This window comes from Simochromis diagramma, unplaced genomic scaffold, assembly GCF_900408965.1.
Source record: "Simochromis diagramma unplaced genomic scaffold, fSimDia1.1 OVJJ01000574.1, whole genome shotgun sequence".
In the NCBI taxonomy this organism is placed as follows: Eukaryota; Metazoa; Chordata; class Actinopteri; order Cichliformes; family Cichlidae; genus Simochromis; species Simochromis diagramma.
In genome coordinates, this window is record NW_024387392.1 from 9,980 (window position 1) to 35,707 (window position 25,728).

General features: G+C 41.4%; 1 protein-coding gene across 4 annotated transcripts; it reads right to left on the bottom strand.

Moving 5' to 3' along the window:
* Positions 1 to 110: 110 nt before the first annotated feature.
* LOC120720275 (polymeric immunoglobulin receptor-like) lies at positions 111 to 25,728 on the bottom strand. Of its 4 annotated transcripts, XR_005692856.1 has the most exons (7): positions 22,423 to 22,755; positions 20,254 to 20,577; positions 18,336 to 18,668; positions 14,141 to 14,479; positions 11,428 to 11,757; positions 1,895 to 2,226; positions 111 to 841 (listed from the first exon to the last, which is right to left on the bottom strand). XR_005692856.1 is itself a non-coding variant. In XM_040009897.1 (6 exons), exons 1-6 carry the CDS (start codon positions 25,415 to 25,417, stop codon positions 2,120 to 2,122), a joined length of 1,497 nt encoding a protein of 498 aa, XP_039865831.1. In that variant the 5' UTR covers positions 25,418 to 25,728; the 3' UTR covers positions 111 to 2,119. The 4 variants fall into 4 exon arrangements, 3 of the variants coding, with proteins under 3 accessions (XP_039865831.1, XP_039865830.1, XP_039865832.1); XM_040009897.1 differs by lacking the exon at positions 22,423 to 22,755 and adding an exon at positions 25,354 to 25,728 and having other exon boundaries at positions 111 to 2,226; XM_040009896.1 differs by having other exon boundaries at positions 111 to 2,226.

Consider the following 25,728-nt stretch of genomic DNA (forward strand, 5'->3'; position numbering starts at 1 on the left):
GGATTCCACAAAATTGCAGGTATCAGGATGAACAAAACTTCTGTTGGCTATAACGGGTCACATTTGAGCATACAGAGTAAGCAAATATGTACTTGTAATGTGCTCAACCAAACAACAACAACAACAATAATAACAAAACAACCCACAATTAAAGATGGATTAAAAAACTAAACAAAAGTAATGTCAGCTAAAACAAAGATTTTTTATACAAACCGTTTTCTGTACGTAAGGAGGAAAAAGTCAAATGAAGGTAATAAATAAAATCATACCAACATAAAATAGTTCTATTTAATTTGCCAAACCTGAAGCTCCAACACAAAAACACTCACTGACTCTGAGATCAGAAATTCATGTATGTTTGTAACACAGTTTGACTTTGTGTCAGTAAATCTCATGAACAGCCTGAAGATGAATAAACTGTAGTTCAGAGTCACTGACAGACAGCACAGACACACACTGTTGGTCTGTGTCTGAACAGGATGATCAGCAGAGATGTTTAATATATTCAGCCGTCTGATGGATGTTCAGAAGAGATTATTTATGTCTGTCCTCAGATCGCCTGATTCACCAGTTCAGCAGTGGAGACTGAAGACGAAGATCAGCATCATCAGTTTTTTCTGTCCTTGATCATCTTTCTTTCTTCAGTAACTGTGACTTCTTGGAACAGCAGGCGGAGACTCAGAATTCGGCTTTGAAAACTTTGCAGAACCTCATACCTGTTTGCGATGTTTGATTCTCTGTTTTTGTATTTTTGCCTATATCCATAAAATAATAATAAGAGGAAGAAGAAGAAGAATTCCCAGAAAAACTATCATCCATACCGGATATCTTCCCGACTGATCTGCAGGTGAGAAACAGGTGTCAGCTGTCAGGCAGGTGATGAGTGAATAATAGAATAGAATTATTTTCCTCATCTAGTTCAGAAGACTAGGTTAATAAATTCATTCACAATATGTATTAAGTGAGAAAATGTTTATACTGGGGGATTTTCTGTGTGTTTAATTTAAAAACAGGAAACACATGATCTGACCAAAACTGAAGCCTCCATCTTGTTTTTACCATAAAAGAAAAAAAATGAAAATAAAATTACAACTTAACAGGTCTGACAGCTCCTTCGAGGTCAGAGGTCATGTTTGTTTCATCCAGCTGTTCTTTATAATTTGACCTGTTTGGCTGCAGATCTGTGAGAGCTCATTAAAACATGTTTGAGACTTTTGGAAGGTCAAATCCTCGAGTCTCTGAAAATGTGTTTATTTATTATGAGGCTGAAACATCTGAACCTGTTCAGATTCGATGATAACAGCTCTGTCACACCAACCAAACTACACTGTACACAATTTACAACCTTTATATATGAAGCACTTCAAATAATAAGATAATAATAATAATAATAAATAAAATAGTGAGAACTGACAGACTGCTTTCAAAAATATAGCTAAAAGATGACTTTCCCAACTCTCAGAGAGCTCAGTGTGATCATTAACTCATCATTAACATTATTGAATTAATTTCTGAATTCATTTCTGTAAAATTTGCACTATTTAATTCAGTTACACAAACAAACTGAATTGAGGCTTTTATGGAATTTACTGTGAATAATAAGTTAGTACAAAGATCAGCTTGTTTGTTCTCAACTGTGAATGAATAAAATTAATTAATTTAACTTTGCACAGTGGCATGGTGGTTAGCATTGTTGCCTCACAACACCAATGCTAACCACCAAGAAAGTCCTGAGTTCAATTCCACCATCAGACACAAACTGTGTGGAGTTCGCATGTTTTCACCATGTTTGCATGCGTTCTCTCCAGATACTCCGGCTTCCTCCCACAGTCCAAAGACATGCACTTAGTGGGGATTAATTAAATAGTGGGGTTAATTGGAAACTCTCAATTACCCATAGCTGTGACTCTGTGGTGCCCTCAGCTATTTTTTACGGTGTGGTCTGCTGGGGCGGCAGCATCTCTGCTGGGCACAGGAAGAGACTGAACAGGCTGATCCGGAGGGCCAGCTCTGATCTAGGATGCCCTCTGGACCCAGTGGAGGTGGTGAGTGACAGGAGAACGGTGACTAAGCTGTCTCTGCCTCATGAAGGAGACTCTGACAGCACTGAGCAGCTCCTTCAGTGGTTGCAGCACCCACGATGTGAGACAGAGAGCTTTCGCAGGTCTTTCCTCCCCACTGCTGTCAGACTCTGCAACATGGTCTCTGCAGATGACCACACACGTGCTGACAGACACACACACACATCCCATACACAAATGTAAATCTCGCCCTTTCTCCTTAATGTGCAGTGGCACCAAGTGCAGTTTTCTCTATGTAACAAAGTATTTTATTCTATTTGTATAGTACTTATTCTATTGTATATACACTGAACAAAAATATAAACAGGGTAACATAAGTGGTACATAAGTGGTCCGCAGATGTGCATGCGCTTTCAAAGTAAATCTTTAAGAGTTCTAAACAAATGTCTGTCCTCCGGAAAATCTTATGTACGCAAACACGCGTTGCAACTTCTTATCTGGTGCGTGCCTTTTATTTTGAAATGCACCTGCGGACCACTTATGTGCACTCCTGAATCCGATTGTTCAGTGATGACGTGAGGAATCCTACTTCCGGGCCTAAAGTAGTCTGCGTTTAATATGACTTTTGTGTTGTTAACATGTTTAATGTCATGTCAGTGATCACTGTTGACCTCCCTCGGCTTTCATTACCGCTAATCATTTATTTAAGTTAATTTTTTTAAAACCTTAGGATGTAACTACAGCCCAGCCCATGCAGCAGTATATGAATGACTAACCTCGTATTGTGGATGGATTATCTCAGTTGTTCTCCTGGCTGAAGTTTGGTCCTTTTACAGCATCCTGCCATGCGATTACATTTGTTCCTGACCACCGAGAACACTCGCGTTAACTTTTATCGAGTGGAAAAAAAGTTAGCTTGTTTATATTATGCTAACGTAGCTGTGTCGCTAGCGGTCACGTAGCACATCATTGTATACCAGCTAGCCCAACTTCAGTAACCCTACAAACATCACTGCTGTTTAGCTTTCTGCCTTCATTTTTAGGTGTTATATTTGACAGTTCAATGTCTCCTGAGAAACACTTTAAACAACTTGTCCGGAACTGTTTTTATCATCTAAGAAACATTTCTAAACTCAGGCTACTGGTGTCAAAGGCAGAACTTGAGATGATTATTCATGCTTTTATCTCTTCTTGTTTGGATTATTGTAACGGTCTTTTTACATGTCTCAACAAAACAGCTCTGGATCGCCTTCAGTCTGTACAGAATGCAGCGGCAAGACTTTTAACTGGTACAAACAAGAGGTCACACATTACTCCAGTTTTGGCTTCTCTTCATTGGTTGCCTGTAAATTTTAGGGTTCATTTTAAAATTTTAGTTGTAACTTTTAGAGCTCTGCACGGTGAAGCTCCCCAGTATATCTCTGACCTGTTGAAACCTCATGCTTCATCCCGAGCACGTAGGTCTTCAAGTCAAAGGCTACTGGTGGTCCCACGTACTAGGTTTAAAACACGTGGTATTGTATTTAGATAGAAGCTAGCGAGCTAACTCCCTGCAGGGCGACCGTGGCTCAGGGGGTTGGGAATCGCATCTGTAACCGGAAGGTCGCCGGTTCGATCCCTGGGCTCTCTGTCCTGGTCGTTGTGTCCTTGGGCAAGACACTTTACCCTACTTGCCTACTGGTGTTGGCCAGAGGGGCCGATGGCGCGATATGGCAGCCTCGCTTCTGTCAGTCTGCCCCAGGGCAGCTGTGGCTACAACTGTAGCTTGCCTCCACCAGTGTGTGAATGTGAGAGTGAATGAATAGTGGTATTGTAAAGCGCTTTGGGTGCCTTGAAAAGCGCTATATAAATCCAATCCATCATCATCATAACTTCTAACTCCGTTAAATGTCATAAATTCCGTTTTCATGGATGCCTGGATGTTAAACTCAATTGTTACACCTGGTAGAGCAGAACGCTGATCATTTTATTAAAGATGAAAGACTTTAGACAGTTTTTCAACTCTCAGTAATGCCATAGTGATCGTTTGATATATGGACCTGCAGCGGAGTTTAGACCCAGACACGGCTAGTGACGTCAGACTGAACAACCGGATATAAACGCAACACTTTTGTTTTTGCTCCCATTTTTCATGAGCTGAACTTAAAGATCTGAAACATTTTCTACATACACAAAGGACCCATTACTATAAGATATTGTATTAGTGAGAACTTCTCGTTTGCTGACATAATCCACCCCACTTCACACGTGTGGCATTTCAAGGTGCTGATTAGAAAGCATGAATATTGTGTAGTGCACAGGTGTGCTACCCACAATAAAAGGCAACTCTGAAATATGCAGTTTGATCACACGGCATCTTAAAACTCTCAAGAATGAGATTAAGTTGCTAAACCCTGACGTCTGACATGCCAAATGAGTTAGTTTAGCTGTAAACTTTGGTGTGTAAATGCATAGAGTGAGGAATTTATTGACAGTGGGGGTATGCCTGTCATAAAATGCGTAGTAAGAGCTGCCTCAGCCAGATAAACAGGAAGTCACAGTTATAAGCCTGGGGTTCAGCCTGGGGAGATCGTCCTCGCCATAGAGTGAGAGCGCTCCAGAGGGTGTGTAAAAAAAAAAAAGAAAGAAGAAAACATCCAGTGCACTATATGAAGTTGTGGTTTAAGGAAAGGTGTTTGTTGAATAGAGTAGTGTGAACTTTAAGAAAAACTGAGGAATGCAGTGAGAAGAAGTGTGTGTGTTTTGCTGTGGTGTCCCCCAGGGATCTGTGTTAGGCCCTACCCTGTTCTCACTGTATATGCTTCCTTTAAGTGTCATTTTTGAGAAATACCACATTGCCTTTCACTATTATGCCGATGACATCCAGATCTATTTTGAGCTGAATGATGATCTAGCTATGTCCGTGAGTAACTTTCGAGAGTGCATGTGTGAGGTCAAGCAATGGCTTCTGGCAAATTTTCTTATCCTTAACGATAAGAAAACTGAAATTATGATCTTTGGCAGTGACGCTCTTCGTGCCAAACTTCATGATGCTTTTGGCTTCCTCACTAGTTCTTTCCCTGACACTGTTAGGAATTTGGGTGTGCTACTTGACAGCTCATTTAAACTTGATAAACAAGTATCCGCTGTCGTCAGATCTAGTTTCTACCAACTTCGCCTTATTTCCAAGGCCAAACACTACATCCCGCACAATGACTTGGAAAAGCTTATCCATGCCTTTGTAACGTCAAGACTAGATTACTGTAATTCACTTTATTATGGTCTCCACTCTACCCTTTTACATAGATTACAGACAGTCCAGAATGCCGCTGCACGCATTCTAACTAAAACTAAGAAGTTTGCTCACATCACTCCCGTCCTTGCTGATCTGCACTGGTTGCCTGTGAAATTTCGTATTCAATTTAAAATTCTGTTGTTTACTTTTAAAATTACTAATAACACAGGGCCAAGTTAACTTAAGGAACTCTTAAATTCATATCTTCCTACGAGGGCCTTAAGATCTTCCTCACAGTCATTGGTTCAGCCCAGATCTCGCTTGAAGTCTAGAGGTGATCGAGCGTTTGCTCTAGCTGCACCTGAGCTGTGGAACAATCTCCCGATTGAATAGAATCAGACGCCCGGATGCCAATCTTTTAAATCACGGCTTAAAACATATTTGTTTGAACTTGCTTTTTCTACTAGTTAAATTCTCGCCTCGCTTCTAGTGAGTTATTCTATTAATGTGTCTGGTTGTTTTGCGTTGTCCTGCGCTGTCAATGTTTTCTATCACTGTGTTTGATGGTACAGCTTTACTCTGCTATAGCTGTGTGCTATAGTTTATTCTTATTAGTGGTTTTTACCTGTGAACATAATCTCACACTTATATGACTCTGACGTTATAGTGCTAATTATTTTTATTATTTTATTGTTGCGTTGTCTATGTTCTCTATCACTGTGTATGATGGTACAGTTCTACTTTGCTATAGCTGTGTGCTATAGATTATTCCTATTAGTGGTTTTTACCTGTGAACATAATCCCACACTTATATGACTCCGATGTTTTAGTGTAAATCATTTTATTGTTTTATTGTTTTATGTAAAGCACTTTGGCATGCCCCTGGCTTTTAATGTGCTCTATAAATAAAGATTGTTGTTGTTGTTGTTGTTGTTGTTGTGTAACAGGGAGTGAGAGTGTGTGTGTTCACAGCTCGATGGAAATCGGCTGATGTGTGTAGGATGAATGATTGGGCCGCGATTTTTTGTCAGATTATTGGGTTTTGTTTTATTACAGTGGAACCCCAATTTACGAAATTAATCTGTTCCCGAGGGTCTTTCGTAAGTCGAAAATTTTCGTAAATCGAAACCAAGGGGTTGTCACATAATTCGAAAGGCATCTGGGACACTGACCACATCAGATGGTATGTCCCTGTGTCTAAAATGATTGTAACGATTCAATCTATTCTAAAATTATAAAGAATTGTTTTAAAAAAAACTTTTGTAATTACATCATATTGCTGGCAGTGGAAACTTCAGTGGCACGAGAAGTTCTGCAGCCAGCAATAAACATGAGGGGACTGATTGGGTTAACAATGGGGTTGTTTGTAGTCAAGACCGCCTAAACCAAGACAACACCAAGACCAAGACAGACCGAGACAAAAACGTCTTTAAACTGCAGCCAGATGCTGCTTCGTTTACGGGTTTCAGGCATATTTGTGTGTTTTTGCAATGCACTCGCACAGCCCTCCTCACTGCTGTCTACTGTCTCACTCGTGTACTGAGAGGACGCACACTCAACTTGACTGTCGCATCTCTCACCCTCTCTGTTTTTCACACAATGATATTATCCTATATCCTCGCATGTGATTGGCCACAATATGGAGGCATAGCTGAGCTGTGTGAGAGCTGAGCAGCGAAAGGAAATTAAGTGAGGAGCCGTCTCTCACTCAATGGGAGTCGACTCTTCTGATTCACTATAAAGCACTCTCTAAGCAAGGCTCTTAGAGCTGATGCTTTTGCGCATGACACATTATCGAACATTACGTTGTTTGTCATGGATATTGTTGACTCCAAATCTCTCGACCACTATGTCGATCTGAGACAGCGAGACCCAGACAGTGAAACCAAGACAAGACCGAGTGATCCAAGACCAAGACCAAAGTCCGTTGAGACCAAGAGAAGACCAAGACCACGTAAAAGTGACCGGTCTCGAGACATCCAACTCTACAATGGGGACAAAAGTTTGACTGACTTGATACTGATACGCAAGATTGCACCTGCTCCACCCAGACAGTGGGGAAAGGGGTGCATGTATGTATGTTTTATTTTGTTTTGGGTTTTTTTACAGGAGGAGGAAAATTAAGGCAACATCCTAGGTTCACATCAGCTTGTGGGCCCTGCGGACTTTAGTTGCCACTTATCTGTGCTACTGATTTTTTGTGAAGGAAACGGTGTTCTTACTGGCTGCGTGGTTAGTTACAGTGGGGCAAAAAAGTATTTAGTCAGCCACCGATTGTGCAAGTTCCCCCACTTAAAATGATGACAGAGGTCAGTAATTTGCACCAGAGGTACACTTCAACTGTGAGAGACAGAATGTGAAAAAAAAATCCATGAATCCACATGGTAGGATTTGTAAAGAATTTATTCGTAAATCAGGGTGGAAAATAAGTATTTGGTCAATAACAAAAATACAACTCAATACTTTGTAACATAACCTTTGTCGGCAATAACAGAGGTCAAACGTTTACTATAGGTCTTTACCAGGTTTGCACACACAGTAGCTGGTATTTTGGCCCATTCCTCCATGCAGATCTTCTCGAGAGCAGTGATGTTTTGGGGCTGTCGCCGAGCAACACGGACTTTCAACTCCCGCCACAGATTTTCTATGGGGTTGAGGTCTGGAGACTGGCTAGGCCACTCCAGGACTTTCAAATGCTTCTTACGGAGCCACTCCTTTGTTGCCCGGGCGGTGTGTTTTGGATCATTGTCATGTTGGAAGACCCAGCCTCGTTTCATCTTCAAAGTTCTCACTGATGGAAGGAGGTTTTGGCTCAAAATCTCACGATACATGGCCCCATTCATTCTGTCCTTAACACGGATCAGTCGTCCTGTCCCGTTGGCAGGAAAACAGCCCCATAGCATGATGTTTCCACCTCCATGCTTCACAGTAGGTATGGTGTTCTTGGGATGCAACTCAGTATTCTTCTTCCTCCAAACACGACGAGTTGAGTTTATACCAAAAAGTTCTACTTTGGTTTCATCTGACCACATGACATTGTCCCAATCCTCTGCTGTATCATCCATGTGCTCTCTGGCAAACTTCAGACGGGCCTGGACATGCACTGGCTTCAGCAGCGGAACACGTCTGGCACTGCGGGATTTGATTCCCTGCCGTTGTAGTGTGTTACTGATGGTGACCTTTGTTACTTTGGTCCCAGCTCTCTGCAGGTCATTCACCAGGTCCCCCCGTGTGGTTCTGGGATCTTTGCTCACCGTTCTCATGATCATTTTGACCCCACGGGATGAGATCTTGCATGGAGCCCCAGATCGAGGGAGATTATCAGTGGTCTTGTATGTCTTCCATTTTCTGATGATTGCTCCCACAGTTGATTTTTTCACACCAAGCTGCTTGCCTATTGTAGATTCACTCTTCCCAGTCTGGTGCAGGTCTACAATACTTTTCCTGGTGTCCTTCGAAAGCTCTTTGGTCTTGGCCATGGCGGCGTTTGGAGTCTGACTGTTTGAGGCTGTGGACAGGTGTCTTTTATACAGATGATGAGTTCAAACAGGTGCCATTCATACAGGTAACGAGTGGGGGACAGAAAAGCTTCTTACAGAAGACGTTACAGGTCTGTGAGAGCCAGAGATTTTCCTTGTTTGAGGTGACCAAATACTTATTTTCCACCCTGATTTACGAATAAATTCTTTACAAATCCTACCATGTGAATTCATGGATTTTCTTTTCACATTCTGTCTCTCACAGTTGAAGTGTACCTCTGGTGCAAATTACTGACCTCTGTCATCATTTTAAGTGGGGGAACTTGCACAATCGGTGGCTGACTAAATACTTTTTTGCCCCACTGTATGGTATGACACTGTATTGTTGGAAAATGTCATGTTACAGGGAGGAAAATGTAATGTGAAAATATACTGTGTTGAAACCAGTGTCACTCCTTTCACAGCAGCAGCAAATTGTTAACTTCATGATTTACAGCAGCACCTCTGGAATCTGTTTATCCAGGCCTGACATCCAGGACTCTAATGTTGTTTTTACTCTAAGAGTCCATCTGGGGGATTTGGCATCCAGCAGACAGACATAGGTTTAATAAAGCAGAATGTGCAGTAATTACAGGAAGTTTTATTGTACCATGTACTATTATATCACTATTTATCTCGAATGGCTGAGCTCATAGCATTAAACAAGTGAGTGACGTATTTAAAAGGACAGTCACAATGTATAATGTGTTGGCATAAACATATGGGATGATCTAGGATTTGGGCAAATTATGGCAACAGTAGTGGTTTAATTTTCTGGGGAAATAAATTGCACAACACAAACTGGTGACTGTAGTGTTGGATGCCTCATTACTCTTCTGACCTCCAGGTGTTTGCATATGTGAAGCTCATATGAACTCACAGAGTTTGTTTTGAGGCAGTCGTGGTGTGGATGCAAGCTCCAGGCGGAGCCAGGAGTTAGACATACTTAACATGAAATTCATACTGATTTTATTTTCTAACACGGGTTTACAGGCGTGGCGCAAAGCTACTTCAGAGGAAAATTTCTGATGTTGGTTGGGAAATAATGTAACTAACCTTTTTCCTTTTTATTCTTCTAGTTCTGGTGAATTGACACATGGGGGAAACCATGTGTCAAAAAGGGGAGGTCAGCTTTAATATAAAACAGTGTTTTCCAGGATGATTTCTTTATGACTACTGTAATTTGTGTGATTAGCAATTCATGCACAAGCAGTGTTGGGGAGTAACGGAATACATGTACCGGCGTTACGCATTTTAAATACTAAATATGAGTAACTGTATTCCGTTACAGTTACTATTTTAAAAGGTGGCATTTACAATGCAGATACTCAGTTGAAATAAATGGATTACTTGGCGGTCTTTTCCTGTTTCATATGTTAGGCTATGCCCTCTCTATTTTTAATAATTCCACACCAGTGGAAATCCAAACAAAACATGCATTAAGAGGCCCTAATGCCTGTGTCTCAATCTCGTGGCCCATGTCATCTCTATTTACGGACCGCATAATGACATGAAGAAATAATTTTAAAAATTATTATTCAAACAATTTTTTTAATATGAAAGCAATAGGCAGAGTGTTACAGGCATCGCCCTAAAGAATGTAGCCTCATGGGCAGTAGTCCGTGCTGCAGGGAGAATGGACTGCCATACTCGTTATGTGTCTGTGAGTGAGGAAGGGAAAAAAAGGGGAGTGGAAAAGTGCGAGTTGCCACGATTCCACTTGTAGTCTAAAGAGGTAGCTGGTCTTATTACCTGTTTTATTTTGTGACAAATGTAGCTCCTAGGCACATCTCTTTTATCCTGACGTTATTGGAAATTACAGCTGATTATGATTATTCCAACCTAACCCATTTCCTACTTGTTATGTGTCAAATGTAAATAGTCTGGTGTGTACTGTTTCTATACAAAATGTTTATTTATTCTTTGTAAATGCATTAGATATTTGAATCTGTTAAAATACAAATAGGTTACAATAGTAATATAAGCGGGTTAATCGCAGTGTTAACAGTACTGCACAGAAATGTTATTGATGCTGAACAGCAGCAGAATGTAATTACAGATTTATTGTAAATAAGGATAAAAGACAATTATTTTGTAAGTGTATACTTGTGAGAAAAACCAGTTGAACAGTTGAACATATGGACCTGATTGAATGTGTTTTTGGTGTTAAAAGAGAAATGTGTGTGTCTAAATGAACAGAAAAGAACACAGTGCAATTCAGTTAATAAATCAGACGAAGGAAGAGCCTGCAGACCGAGCGCAACTCATGTCTCCAATCTCTGCTTTTCTGTTTAAAAACAGATCCTATAGAAGGCCTGTAACAAACAGTAATAAATTACACAGCAATAGTACATTCATGTAGTTGTAAAAAGCATGTTAATATATTAAGTAATCCAGAGTATTCAGAATACGTTAATGTCATTGAGCCTGTTTTGTGCAGTAACAAAACAGGCAGCACTGAAAGCAGCTCTAAGTGTTTGTGTTGTTCAATGATTTGTGCACAACAACAACAATGGGACCTCTCTCATCCATCAGTCACCATGTGGACATTTTTCTGACACACTTTCAAGCTGATGGACGTTTTGTGTCTGCACTAAGTATGTTTTCACCAGCTATGGCACCGGCAGGATTCACTTTCACAGACTCACACACACACTCAGCTCTACTCACTCACCTGTAACACTCAGGTAAACAATGTTGATGGGCTCCCATGAGTCTTTTTCTGCCACACTGACACCACACACGTATGCTCCAGTGTCATTAATCGTCACATTCTCTAGAATCAAAGACACGTCTCCATCCTTCATCTGCCTGTCCTGCAGATCCACCCGGTTCTTAAAAGATGGATGCTGGAAAATTGGAACAAATTGACCATTCCGGTATGAAAGGACAATTCCTGACTTCAGATCAGCTCTGGTCCAATTTACAGCTGTAATGTTGCTGTTTGGAGCTCGACATGGGAGAGTGATGTTCTGTCCAGACTCAGCTTTGAGAATTTTGGGGTCTGAAAGAGGAAACAACACAGAGCAAAGAGGTTAAAGGTCAAAGTACAATTATGATCAGAATGACTTACTTTAAATATTTTGTTCATTTCTTTTGACATTTGAGTTTTTAGTCATGTTGGATTTAATGAACCTCTGAACATCCACCTGGTCACCAGCGACCCACTGAGGGGGAATTTTAGCCTCATGTTAAACATGCAAAGTGTCAGAAACTACAAGATGTTAGCTTCCACAGAACAACAACATGTGTAGACAAATTAACATAAAAAGCGTTTAAAAAAGTTTATTGTGTTTTTAACTATTTGCCTGTCTACGAGAGGTCTGTTTGTAGAGTTGTCATGGTGATGAGTAGACCTTGCATTTTGGGGGTATACTGTCCCTTTAAGAGCCACTTGAAGCCAGAGCGCGCATTTTATCAACTTTTCTTCTGACGATGCTGTCTGTGTTGAGCGCTCAGTGGATCTGTGTTTGACTACTCTGCCTAGGCTGCACTGTCGAGTGCAGATCCACTGAGCACAGCGTAAGCTAGCGAGACAGAAGCTAAGCTCGTTGCAACATGGCAACTGCCTCAACGCTACCCGAAACTGAACCTCCCCCACCCTCATTCAGATCTGGCGTTTGGAACTATCTTGGTTTTCATGTGAAGTATGAACCTGAAGGTAAGCGTGTCATGGACAAAAGTAAAACAGTATGTCGGATGTGCCACGCAATGCTCAATTGGTGGGAACTAGTGCATTAGCGCAGTTAGTTCGTTAACGTGTTTATGCCGTCCAGCCCCACGCATGGGGCGATCTGCAGCAACTCGTTAACTGAGATTAGCGGCGTTATGGTGTTAATGTCATTTTAACAAGATTAACGCTGACAGCACTAGTGGGAACACAACGAATATGACTGCACATTGACGCCGACATCATCCTAGTGCAAAGACAAGTGGAAGCAGAAAAAAACAACAAGCACGCATGCTACAAACTTTACCAAAGTCATTTAGACAGCCGTTAGCACATGATTCTCCTTATATATGTTTAATATGCTGCTGAGAATATAGCCCAGAAGAAGCGTATAGTATAGCTTTTATTTTGGAAAGAGCCATTTCTCTGTAATAAACTCTCTTTTCCAAAGATGGGTGATTTCTCAATCAGATAGATTCATTTTATTTTATTGTTTTGTTGATTCAGCAACATTAAATTTAAAAACTATACTTTTGAGTTAAAATATATATTTATAATTTTAATAAATGACAAATTAAACCAGCATGAACATTTTTTTGTATCGAAAAAATATCGAACAGTGACACCAAAGTATCGAACCAAACTGAACCGTGAAATTTGTGTATCGTTGCACCCCTAATGTTTACTGTTGTCACAGAACCTGAAAGACAGTTTTAGGCTGAGCCAGTGGAATAGTTCAACTTAAATGTTAAATGTTAAACTGTGCTTTTCTGAGTACAGTTGAAGAATAAAACAACCTCACAGAAAAAGTATTTTCTGCATCTTGTCTCATTCCCCATGACCGAGCCAAATGTGCTGATAATAAGTGAACATAATGTGTGAGAGAAAGCAGCCTCTCATTATAAGACACTGTGAGTCTCTGCATGCTGCCTTTATGGAGCTATAGCTGTTTGTATACACTGAACAAAAAGCTTTGTAGCTGCATACTGACTCCTGACACTACAACACATCACACTGACACACACATTACACTTCTTTGTGTCTGTCACAGCTGGATTACAGATGTTAAGTGTCCACTCAGCCTCGTGTCTCCTTCACACACACAGACAAACTGGATCCATATGAAAATTATCCTCCTGTACTTCTCAGATCACTTCTAAACTCAGTTTAGTTCAATCTCACCTGCAGAGACAAAGACAAGGACAGTAACACAACAGGCAGCACTGAAAGCAGCTCTAAGTGTTTGTGTTGTTCAATGATTTGTGCACAACAACAACACTGGGACCTCTCTCATCCATCAGTCACCATGTGGACATTTTTCTGACACACTTTGAAGCTGATGGACGTTTTGTGTCTGCACTAAGTACGTTTTCACCAGCTATGGCACCGCAGGATTCACTTTCACAGACTCACAACCACCAGCTTCACCCCTCCCCTCCCCCTCCAGTTGTAGGCTTTAACATTGAGTTTCCCCACACATGTTTACAGACGAGTTAGAGAGCAAGAGAAGAAGAGACGGATTCATAAATGTCTTTGTTTCTGCTCTAACCAAACAATGCTGCTCTACAACTCTAGACTACCAGCCACAAAGACAACAGCTGGAGAAACATCTGTCTACCTCTGACATCCACCAGCTCACCCATACAACAAACAGACATCAACAACCAGGAAGCAGCTTCACCTCTGATCACACAGACACTCAACTCTACTCACTCACCTGGAGGATCAACAACAATCAGATAAACAATGTTAATGGGCTCCCATGAGTGTTTTTCTGCCATGCTGACACCACACATGTATGCTCCAGTGTCATTAATCGTCACATCCTTCAGAATCAAAGACATGTCTCCATCCTTCATCTGTCTGTCCTGCAGGTCCACCCGGTTCTTAAAAGATGGATGCTGGAAAATTGGAACAAATTGACCATTCCGGTATGAAAGGACAATTCCTGACTTCAGATAAGCTTTGTTCCACTGTACAACTCTGATGTTGCTGTTTGGAGCTCGACATGGGAGAGTGACGTCCTGTCCAGACTCAGCTGTGAGAATTTTGGGGTCTGAAAGAGGAAACAACACAGAGCAGAGAGGTTAAAGGTCAAAGTACAATTATGTAGCTTCCTTTGACATTTGAGTTTTTAGTCATGCTGGTTTTCATGAACCTCTGAACATCCACCAGGTAGGGCTGTTCGATATAAAAAATATATATCGGATGTATTAAATCCAGTTCTTTGTATTCTTCAACGGCCAAGAAAGACACGGCTCAAAGAGGTCTAACTTAAAAAATGATCTTTAATTTTACATATTCCGGAATATGGAGACTGAGCACACAGACACGCCAGCCGAAGTCTCAGACAGAAAACAGGAAGCCTGATTATTTATATTCTTCCTCTAGACGTCACACACACTTTACGTTTCGATCAAACACTCTACTTAGTTTCACTTTCTGCCTGCAGCTCCTCATATTCTACAAAAACATGCAGTTTCCTGTCAGCCTGTGACCTAGTCAAGTCTCATAAAACAATCTAATCAGCAAATAAGTATTATGATTATATATTTAAATCCCAACAGATGACAATATAAAAAGGTCTATCGTTTCATATTACTCTATCCCTTGCTTCATGGCGTCGCAAAATAAACTGTTTGCGGCAATATTTTTTTTCATCGTTTTGATGGTCACTGTAGAATTCATTTCTTAAAGTTCTCTCTTTCTCTTATATTTAAAATAACCAGACTACAGACAGACAAGCAACTGCTTTTATGTGTTGTCGTTAGCAACAACACTCGCGTGCCTCCGCCGTCCGCCTGTTTGTTTTCCACATAAACCTTTCACAATAAAGCTGAAGATCCTATTGAGATTTTTCAAAATAAAATGAATCACATGAAATAGTATGCAGAGTGTTTACGGATGAGAAGCAAAAAAAGACCCGTCAGGTGCTAAAAAATAAACCTTAGAACCTTACACGCCGTGTAATAAACACTGACAAAGAAAAAAGCAACCATTTCAATGTCTACAAATGTATAACTTCATGCTTTAGTCAAAACCCTTGACTCCAGGTACACCCAGCTGAAAACACTTCATGCAAGTCGAGTTGATCCGAGATTCACTGAATTTAGAGAAAATGTAACATTTTTGGGATATATATCGTTGTCAGGACAATAAATGTCTTATATCGGGTTATCAGATTTTGGTCATATCGCACAGCCTTACCACCAGGTCACCAGTGACCCACTGAGGGTGAATTTTAGCCTCTTGCTAAACATGCAAAGTGTCAGAAACTACAAGATGTTAGCTTCCACAGAACAAAAACATGTGCTAACATGTGATAAAAGTAAACATAATCAGTGAGAGAAAGCACTCCTATGGGCAGAAATCTGTGCCATCAGAAACTGAATTTGAATAAGTTCAATTTGAATTTGAATTGCTCAGATTGAATCTGAATTGTAACTTGAATAAATGCTTTTGAAAACTGAATTTGAATTAGTCTAATTTGAAATTGAATTTATATTTTGAAAATGAATTGATTTGCTTTGAAACTGCATTTTATCCTTTAAAAATTCAGCTCTCGAATAATTTCAGTTTCACTTCTCACCATTCAGTTTCAGTTCTACAATTCAATTTCAGTTCCAAAATTCAGTTTTTTGGAACTTACATCCGGTTCCGGTTCAAGCGCAGATTAATAGAACTACGTTTTACTGGCGGACCGAAAGTGTTACTGACGGGAATCGACAGCGTCTTGAGCTGAATTAAGACTTCAGAAGTCATTCGTCATGTCGAATGACCAGCGGATAAACTCTCAGGTTGGTAATAAATGTATTACATGTATAAGAACAAGCGTCATGTTAACAAATGATAGCCGTAAGGTAACTTTTATGCTTATTGTAGCTGTTAGCTCAAAATGCTAATTTAGCGTAGTTTGCCCTGAATTCAGCTTTGACAAACAAATATGATCGACTGTTTCTAGTAGAATTCCAAAGTTGTCATCTTGTACCCTCTCAGAGTACCCCTCTGTATGCTTGCAGAGACCCCTACAGTAGGGAAACATGCAAAACGGTGTCCAAACCTTTGTATTTTAGCTTTATTTATGCCTTACACAGCATCCCAAATCTTTAGCTAACTTAATAACTTTAGCTAAAGTGAATAGTTAGTCTAATTCATTAGTGCAGCATTACTGGATCACCTCTGTTTGAAGTGATATAATATGATATACAACTATCACTGAAACAGCAAACTTTGTAAATAAGCAAAGAACACTTCTCATTCTCTAAACGTTTGGCCACAGCTGTAGATTACACTATCAATGCTTGTTCACTCTTGACAATTTACAGTCCCAGCAACACTCAAGCACATCTCTGTTGGTTGTAGGACTAGCCTTACTCAAGGCAGATACACATGGAGACACAACCAGGTCCTCAGAAGTCAACCCAGGCAGGGCCACCTGGGATGAGGGTGTCTAGTGATAATAGCCCAAACACCGGATGAATCTAAGGTTCACTACTGCTGATGTGTCCTAAAATTTTAATATTATAATCTAGGTCAGATTTCTAATCCCTGAATCTAATCAAGGAAGGTGTAGGAGTCATATGAGTTGTTCCTTCTGACTAAGTGGGTTGGTTAGAAGGTAAAAGGAAAAATAGCAGAGTAGCTTGTGATAAAATACTAAAACACCCTGTGAAGGTGAGGCACACAACGGTGTGTCCCGCTGGGAGAGTTTCTGGTCCACGTTTCCTCATAGCAGCCATCCCTCAAGACTTTCTCCATTTGAAGCAATGCATTATCAGGGATTGTAACATCAATTCTTTTACTGAATAAGACACTGTGTACTTCCTCCATTAAGAGCCTCGGTGTTACTTTTGACAGTGCTTTTAACAAAAATAAACAAATCAGCTCCGTGGTCAAGGGATCTTTTTATCATCTACGGATTTTAGCTAAAGTCAAGTCCTACCTGTGCAGGAACGATCTAGAAAGGGTGGTCCATGCTTTTATTACATCACGGCTGGACTACTGTAACTCCCTTTATGCTGGTTTAGATCGTTCCTGTCTGCATCGCCTCCAACTGGTGCAGAACGCTGCTGCTCGCATGCTGACCGGTTCCAAAAAGAGAGACCACATCACTCCGGTCCTCTGCTCTCTCCACTGGCTCCCAGTCGCTTTTAGGATTGATTTTAAAATTTTACTGCTGGTTTTTAAGGTTCTTAACGGTACTGCACCTCCTTACCTGGCAGAGCTTCTTTGCATTTACCGCCCCAGGAGATCTTTGAGGTCAGCAGACCTGATGCTTTTAGATGTTCCCAGGTAGAGATTAAAGACTAGGGGAGAGAGGGCTTTTGCTGTGGCTGCACCCAGACTGTGGAACAGTTTACCTCCTCACATCAGATTCTCCACAAGCCTAGGAACTTTTAAAACTGCTCTTAAAACTCACCTCTTCTCATTGGCTTTTAGCAAGGTTTAACTTACTGTATTAACTTATTGTTTTATCAGTGAGGTGTTTCATGTACTTGTGTTTTATTGTATTTTATATTTGTATTTTATTGTACAGCACTTTGGTCAGCCTTGGTTGTTTTTAAATGTGCTTTATAAATAAACTTGACTTCACTTGACTTGACATGACACTGTGAGTCTCTGCATGCTGCCTTTTCTGTAGCTACAGCTGTTTGTATACACTGAACAAAAAGCTTTGTAGCTGCATACTGACTCCTGAAACTACTTAGCTTATTAAAAATGTGTGTGTCTATAGTCTCAGTGACTACAGCCTGACTCTAAAGCTGAGTCTAAATGTGATCAGATGAAGTGTGAGGTTGTGAGAAAGTGTCTGACTGCATTCATAGATGTGTCCTTTCAGCTGCTCGCTCTCATCCAACAACAACCATTAAGCAGCTTCACCTCTGATCACACACTCAACTCTACTCACTCACCTGGAGGAACAACACGAAGGTAGATGATGCTGAGTTTCCATGAGTGTTTTTCATCCACGCTGACACGACACACGTATGCTCCTTCATCATTAATCGTCACATCCTTCAGAATCAAAGACACGTCTCCATCCTTCATCTGTCTGTCCTGCAGATCCACCCGGTTCTTAAAAGATGGATGCTGGTTTTCTGGAAAAAAGTCCTGATTCATGTACAAAAGCACATATTCATCTTCCAGGTCAGCTCTGCTCCACTTTACAACTTTGATCTTGTTAATTGGAGCTCGACATGGCAGAATTACATCCTGTCCAGGCACCGCTGTGATGGTTTTCTGGTCTGAAAGAGGAAACAACACAGAGCAGAGAGGTTAAAGGTCAAAGTACAATTATGATCAGAATGATTGACTTTAAATATTTTGTTTATTTCCTTTGACATTTGAGTTTTTAGTCGTGTTGGTTTTAATGAACCTCTGAACATCCAGCAGGTCACCAGTGACCCACTGAGGGGGAATTTTAGCCTCATGCTAAACATGCAAAGTGTCAGAAACTACAAGATGTTAGCTTCCACAGAACAACAACATGTGCTGATAATAAGTGAACATAATGTGTGAGAGAAAGCAGCCTCTCATTATAAGACACTGTGAGTCTCTGCATGCTGCCTTTATGGAGCTACAGCTGTTTGTATACACTGAACAAGAAGCTTTGTAGCTGCATCCTGACTCCTGACACTACAACACATCACACTGACACACACATTACACTTCTTTGTCTCTGTCACAGCTGGATTACACATGTTAAGTGTCCACCCAGCCTTGTATGTCCTTCTCACACAAAATGGACTAATATGAAAATATTTGTTAGATAATATTGTTAACATGTCAACCAGGCTCATACATTCTATTCCTCTTTAAGCATCATTTGCTTTCTAACATCTAAATCTCATCAAAAGGCTGAAACAGGAAAGTCAAACAGAGGAATACACATGTTACAGATTGTAAGCGTGTTATCTGCGTGGTATTTTGCAGCTCTGACACTAAGGTTGTTATAAATGTCTGAGTCTGTTGGTATTGTCAATGACTAACAGACAACCTGAGTCTAAACCTGATCAGATGAAGTGTGAGGTTGTGAGAAAGTCTCTGACTGCATTCATAGATGTGTCCTTTCAGCTGCTCGCTCTGATCCAACCTTTGGTCTCTAAGGAAGAGGCTTCAAGGACATGTTTGCTACGTTGGTGTCACAGGCGCGTGGAGAGGATAGAGGACCCATGTCCAGACAGAGACCAGGAGACAAAATTGGACTTAAAAAAAACGAGCCTTTATTTAGGGCTGAAAACTCGAGAAAAAACAAGGCTTAACTGAGGGGAAACCTGAACATAAACTGGGAAACTACGACTATGACTTTGACTTTAAACTATGACTAGACAACATAAAAACTATGACTTATTTTGACTTGACTGGGAAACTGTGAAAAGAGCTAGGAGATTTAATACAGCCGATGCAACACTGAACAAAGGAAGACCGATGACTTAAATACACACATGAGGTGATCAGGGGAAGTAAAGACGCATGAGGACACAGCTGACCAAAATGAAACATAATGACACAGGGGAAAGTAAAACTAACTACATGAACACAGAACACAAAATAAAACAGGAAACATTAAGACTTAGACACTACAACACAAGCTTAACAGACCTAAAACACATGACAGAGTAGACAAGAACCCAAACACAGAAACCAAGGAGACAGATGGTAAATAATCACAAACCTAAACATCCACTAAACCCTAAATAAGAATAACACGCAAACTTATAATCACCAAACTAACATGAAAACTTCAAAAATTACAAAAATAAAATTCAAAATGCTGGGTCAGAGACCCAGCCTGTGACAGTTGGAACGTCCTACTCAATACTCACTTACCTGGAGGATCAACACTCAGGTAGATGATGGTGAGCTCCCATGATATTGCTTCTTCCATTAAGACACCACATTCATATCTTCCTTCATCTTTGATCGTCACATCCTTCAGAATCAAAGACACGTCTCCATCCTTCATCTGCAGATCCACCCGGTTCTTAAAAGATGGATGCTGGTTGGCTGGAACAAAGTCACGAGTCCAATAGAAAAGAACATTTCGTGACTCCAGGTCAGCTTTGCTCCACTTTACAACTGTGATGTTGCTGTTTGGAGCTCGACATGTCAGAGGGACGTCCTGTCCAGACTTAGCTGTGATGAATTTATGGTCTGAAAGAGGAAACAACACAGAGCAGAGAGGTTAAAGGTCAAAGTACAATTATGACCAGAATGATTCACTTTAAATATTTTGTTTATTTCCTTTGACATTTGAGTTTTTAGTCATGTTGGATTTAATGAACCTCTGAACATCCAGCAGGTCACCAGTGACCCACTGAGGGGGAATTTTAGCCTCATGCTAAACATGCAAAGTGTCAGAAACTACAAGATGTTAGCTTCCACAGAACAACAACATGTGCTGATAATAAGTGAACATAATTTGTTGTAGCTGTATACTGACTCCTGAAACTACAAAACATCACACTGACACACACATTACACTTCTTTGTGTCTGTCACAGGTGGATAACAGATATTAAGTATACCCAGCCTTGTATGTCCTACACATACAAGCTGGACCAATACAAAAATTATCTGTTAGTTAATACCATCTAACCACCATCACCCTCCCCAATCCTGACTCAATGACCTTCATCACACCTCTCACCCCCCTTTCCTGCCCCCTAAAACTCAGAATATACACTCAGGATGTGAGCCGATTGTTTCAGAAACAGAAGCCTAGGAAAGCCACGGACCAGACTGTGTTTCACCCTCCTGCCTCAAAACCTGTGCTGAGCAGCTGGCTCCCATTTTTACCCACATCTTCAACAGATCCCTGGAGATGTGTGAAGTTCCTTCCTGCTTCAAACCCTCCACCATCATCCCGGTCCCCAAGAAACCTGCCATTACAGGACTGAATAATTATAGACCTGTCGCGTTGATGTATGTGGTCATGAAATCCTTTGAACATCTGACATTACAGGCCACCAGTTGGACCCTCTGCAGTTTGCCTACCGGGCAAACAGGTCGGTGGATGATGCAGTGGCTGCATTACATCCTGCAACACCTCGACCGCCCGGGAACGTATGCCAGGGTCCTGTTTGTGGACTTTAGTTCGGCTTTTAACACCATTGTGCCTGAACTTCTCTCCTCCAAACTCTCCCAGCTCAGCGTGTCACCAGCTACCTGTCAGTGGATCACCAGCTTCCTGACAGACAGAAAGCAACAAGTGAGGCTGGGGGAGATCACCTCTGAAACCCGGTCCCTCAGTATTGGTGCCCCTCAAGGATGTGTCCTCTCACCACTGCTGTTCTCCCTCTACACTAACGACTGCACCTCCAAGAACTCGGCTGTCAAACTCCTAAAGTTTGCAGATGACACCACTGTCATTGGCCTCATTCAGGATGGTGATGAGTCTGCATACCGGCAGGAAGTTGAGCGGCTGGTACTCTGGTGCAGTCAGCACAATCTGGAGCTGAACACTCTTAAGACTGTAGAGATGACAGTGGACTTCAGGAGACATCCCTCAACTCTGCTCCCCCTCACCATATCAGACAGCCCGGTAGCAACTGTGGAGACCTTCAAGTTCTTACCACCATCTCCTATGACCTGAGGTGGGAGACCAACATCTCCTCTATCCTCAAAAAGACCCAGCAGAGGATGTACTTCCTGAGACAACTGGGGAAGTACAGTCTCCCACAGGAGCTGCTGATCCAGTTCTACACTGCTTTCTAACATCTAAATCTCATGAAAAGGCTGAAATGGGAAAGTTAAGCAGAGCAGTAGACATGTTACAGATTGTAAGCGTGTTATCTTCTGCTGCCCCGACACTGAGATTGTTATAAATGTCTGCGTTTGTTGGTATTGTCAATGACTAACAAACAACCTGAGTCTAAAGCTGAGTTTAAAGTTCGTACCTAGTGTCTCCTTCACACACAGACAAACTGAATCCAGATGAAAATAATCCTCCTGTACTTCTTGTTATCTCAGAGAGAAACTCAGTTTAGTTCAATCTCACCTGCAGAGACGAAGACAAGGACAAACAGCAAAGTGCAGCAGAGCAGCGCAGTGCCAGCAGCCATCTCTGTGTCAGTATTTGTGCTGATCCGACTCTTAGTTTGTTCTAAATGTCTGAGTCTGTCGGAGTTTTCAGTCAATAACAGAGCCTGACTTTAAATACTGACTACATCAGATTACATTTAAGCTTGAAATAAAGCTGAAAGTCTGCTTTGAAGAACAGATCTGACTTTCAGCGGCTCACTCGGACTTTGCGCTGTTTGTGGTGCATTCAAGAACCTCGGAGACCTCGCCCTCGGTTTGGTGAACTAACAGGCCCACGTGACCCGGTGACGGTCACAGTGTAACAACTGCCTGCTCAGTGTAACCAAACATCGTGGCGTTATTTGTGTCTGATCTGTGATGAAGCTTCTGCTGTGGATATGTGTTATCTCCTTAATGCTGGGCTTACACTGTGCGATTTTTGCCCCATTTGCGCGTCCGCAGTTTCTCACACTACGCACGCGCAAACACATAAATGTCGGTGGAAAAAGACGGAGCATCCGGACACAAGCGATGGAGGCACTTGTAGAACTTTGGAAAGCTCATCCGAGCCTTTTCGATGTGGCCTCACAAAATAATCACGACCACAACAACCGTGAAAATAGTTGGATTGCTGCTCAATCACAGCTGCCTGATCAATGTTTTTCATTAGCAATTCAGCAAAGTTGATGGCGGTGGTGTGCGTGTCTGTGTGAGTGAAAGATAGAGAGAGAGTGACAGATTTTCTGTTATAACCAAGGGTGTAGATTTGGCATGGACGGAAGGGACATGTCCCCACCAATATTCAGCTTTTATTGAATTGTCCCCACCAATAATTTGATCTCTGCGAGTAAAGAAATCAAACCCAATAGAAAGAAAAATCGATCTGTCAACGTCTCCTTCACCCAGCGGTGCAGAAAGAGTTGAATTACGTTCTCTACTGGCGTCCTACGTCATGTGACAAATATGGCCAATGTGATTGGCTGTGCCCTTCAGGGAGCTCTGTTTAGTTTTAGCATAACGTGTTTTGGAAACTAGCTGCACAGCAGGCAGCAGTTCTATCAGTCTCAGAGCAGCATTTCTAATTTTGATTGAAACTGTCAGAGAAAACGGCAGCTTTGAGCAGCCCGGATATTAGTTTACAGAGGCTGTTAGAATTATATGTCTAACATTCAAATGTTGGTGACACAATAATTTCATCCTAATGGCACTGGCATATTCATAGTGTTCATTTTTGAGACAAATATTATGAGGTAGTCATGATGTTGCAAATGTTCCACCTTGTAGTGCAGTTTCACAAAGTGTTTTAAAAATGCACTCACCCTACAAACATTACTGATGAGTCAAAATCTGCACAAAGTGACAGAAACACTGAAGCAGCTCCACATTTTATTCTTATTGTCATGTATGTCCTATTTGTCAGGTGACAGAAGAACCAACAGAGAGCTCAGAGAGTAATGGTGACACAAGATCACAGGTGGAACTGGATGATGACTTGTTGGTTCATGACTGTATTTGACGCACATGTGTGACTGCATGTATGTGGAATGTCTCACTGTTATTCATCAGGTGACAGAGGCAGCTCTGCCATGTTGTAGCTCAGACAGAGGTGAAGAGGCAAGGTCACAGGTGACTGACTGATGTTATGGTGCTATAGATTAACTAGTATTTATTATCATGACAATTGTCAGGCTGCTGATGTAAATTGTTTCATTAGTGTATATTGGACAAAGAATCTGAATTGCCATGTCTCACTTTTTATATGGCACAAATCAATGTGTTATTTTATCAGGTGGCAATATGACCTAGTGCAGTCAGAGGGGAGGAGCCAGGGCCAAAGGTGAGGCACATCAAGCACAGAATAATAATAATTTTAATCTGAGGATAAAACGCATGTACTGAGGCTGAAAGAAGCTTCAGTGCTCTCAGAAGACTAAAAACATGACTAAGGTCAACAATGACTCAAATGAGATTAAACAATGCTGCTGTATGTCCACCAGGAGACACTGGACAGTATAGATGTAAAACAAACATGCCAGCAGTTTATCTCAGTTAATGAGAGGAGAAGGCATGTGTTTGGCTGCTTCACATAGTCCACATTGAGTTGTTGTGTGGGACACCAGTGGTCCATGTCTGTTGCTGTAACAGTGGTTCATGTTTGGAATAAGAAATCTCAGCTCACTGAGTTGATCGGGGCAATAGTGCCTAAAATGTTGCATAATTTTGCTGAGAGATCTTTTACTTTGTGGTAATCTTAGACGAGTAGTTTTATGGACAAAACCCAGCAGGTCATTCAGTGTTCCCTTAGTGCTAATGTGTCAGAGATGTTGGTGTAGTATAACTGAAGTAATGTTGTTAAGTCCTTAAAGTCATATTCTTTTATTGTCATGACTCTATCGCAGTGGACTTCAGGAGACATCCCTCAACTCTGCTCCCCCTCACCATATCAGACAGCCCGGTAGCAACTGTGGAGACCTTCAAGTTCTTACCACCATCTCCTATGACCTGAGGTGGGAGACCAACATCTCCTCTATCCTCAAAAAGACCCAGCAGAGGATGTACTTCCTGAGACAACTGGGGAAGTACAGTCTCCCACAGGAGCTGCTGATCCAGTTCTACACTGCTTTCTAACATCTAAATCTCATGAAAAGGCTGAAATGGGAAAGTTAAGCAGAGCAGTACATGTTACAGATTGTAAGCGTTTATCTTCTGCTGCCCCGACACTGAGATTGTTATAAATGTCTGCGTTTGTTGGTATTGTCAATGACTAACAAACAACCTGAGTCTAAAGCTGAGTTTAAAGTTCGTACCTAGTGTCTCCTTCACACACAGACAAACTGAATCCAGATGAAAATAATCCTCCTGTACTTCTTGTTATCTCAGAGAGAAACTCAGTTTAGTTCAATCTCACCTGCAGAGACGAAGACAAGGACAAACAGCAAGGTGCAGCAGAGCAGCGCAGTGCCAGCAGCCATCTCTGTGTCAGTATTTGTGCTGATCCGACTCTTAGTTTGTTCTAAATGTCTGAGTCTGTCGGAGTTTTCAGCCAATAACAGAGCCTGACTTTAAATACTGACTACATCAGATTACATTTAAGCTTGAAATAAAGCTGAAAGTCTGCTTTGAAGAACAGATCTGACTTTCAGCGGCTCACTCGGACTTTGCGCTGTTTGTGGTGCATTCAAGAACCTCGGAGACCTCGCCCTCGGTTTGGTGAACTAACAGGCCCACGTGACCCGGTGACGGTCACAGTGTAACAGCTGCCTGCTCAGTGTAACCAAACATC

What these genes read in the sequence shown, in the direction of transcription:
- LOC120720275 (XM_040009897.1), bottom strand. Translation starts at nt 25,417, where the DNA reads ATGGCTGCTGGCACTGCGCTGCTCTGCTGCACCTTGCTGTTTGTCCTT. An exon ending in CCTTCGTGTTGTTCCTCCAG is followed by an intron (nt 14,480 to 18,335) that starts GTGAGTGAGTAG and finishes TTCCTCTTTCAG; the next exon opens with ACCCCAAAATTCTCACAGCT. An exon ending in TGTTTACCTGAGTGTTACAG is followed by an intron (nt 2,227 to 11,427) that starts GTGAGTGAGTAG and finishes TGTGTCTGTCAG; the next exon opens with CACGTGTGTGGTCATCTGCA.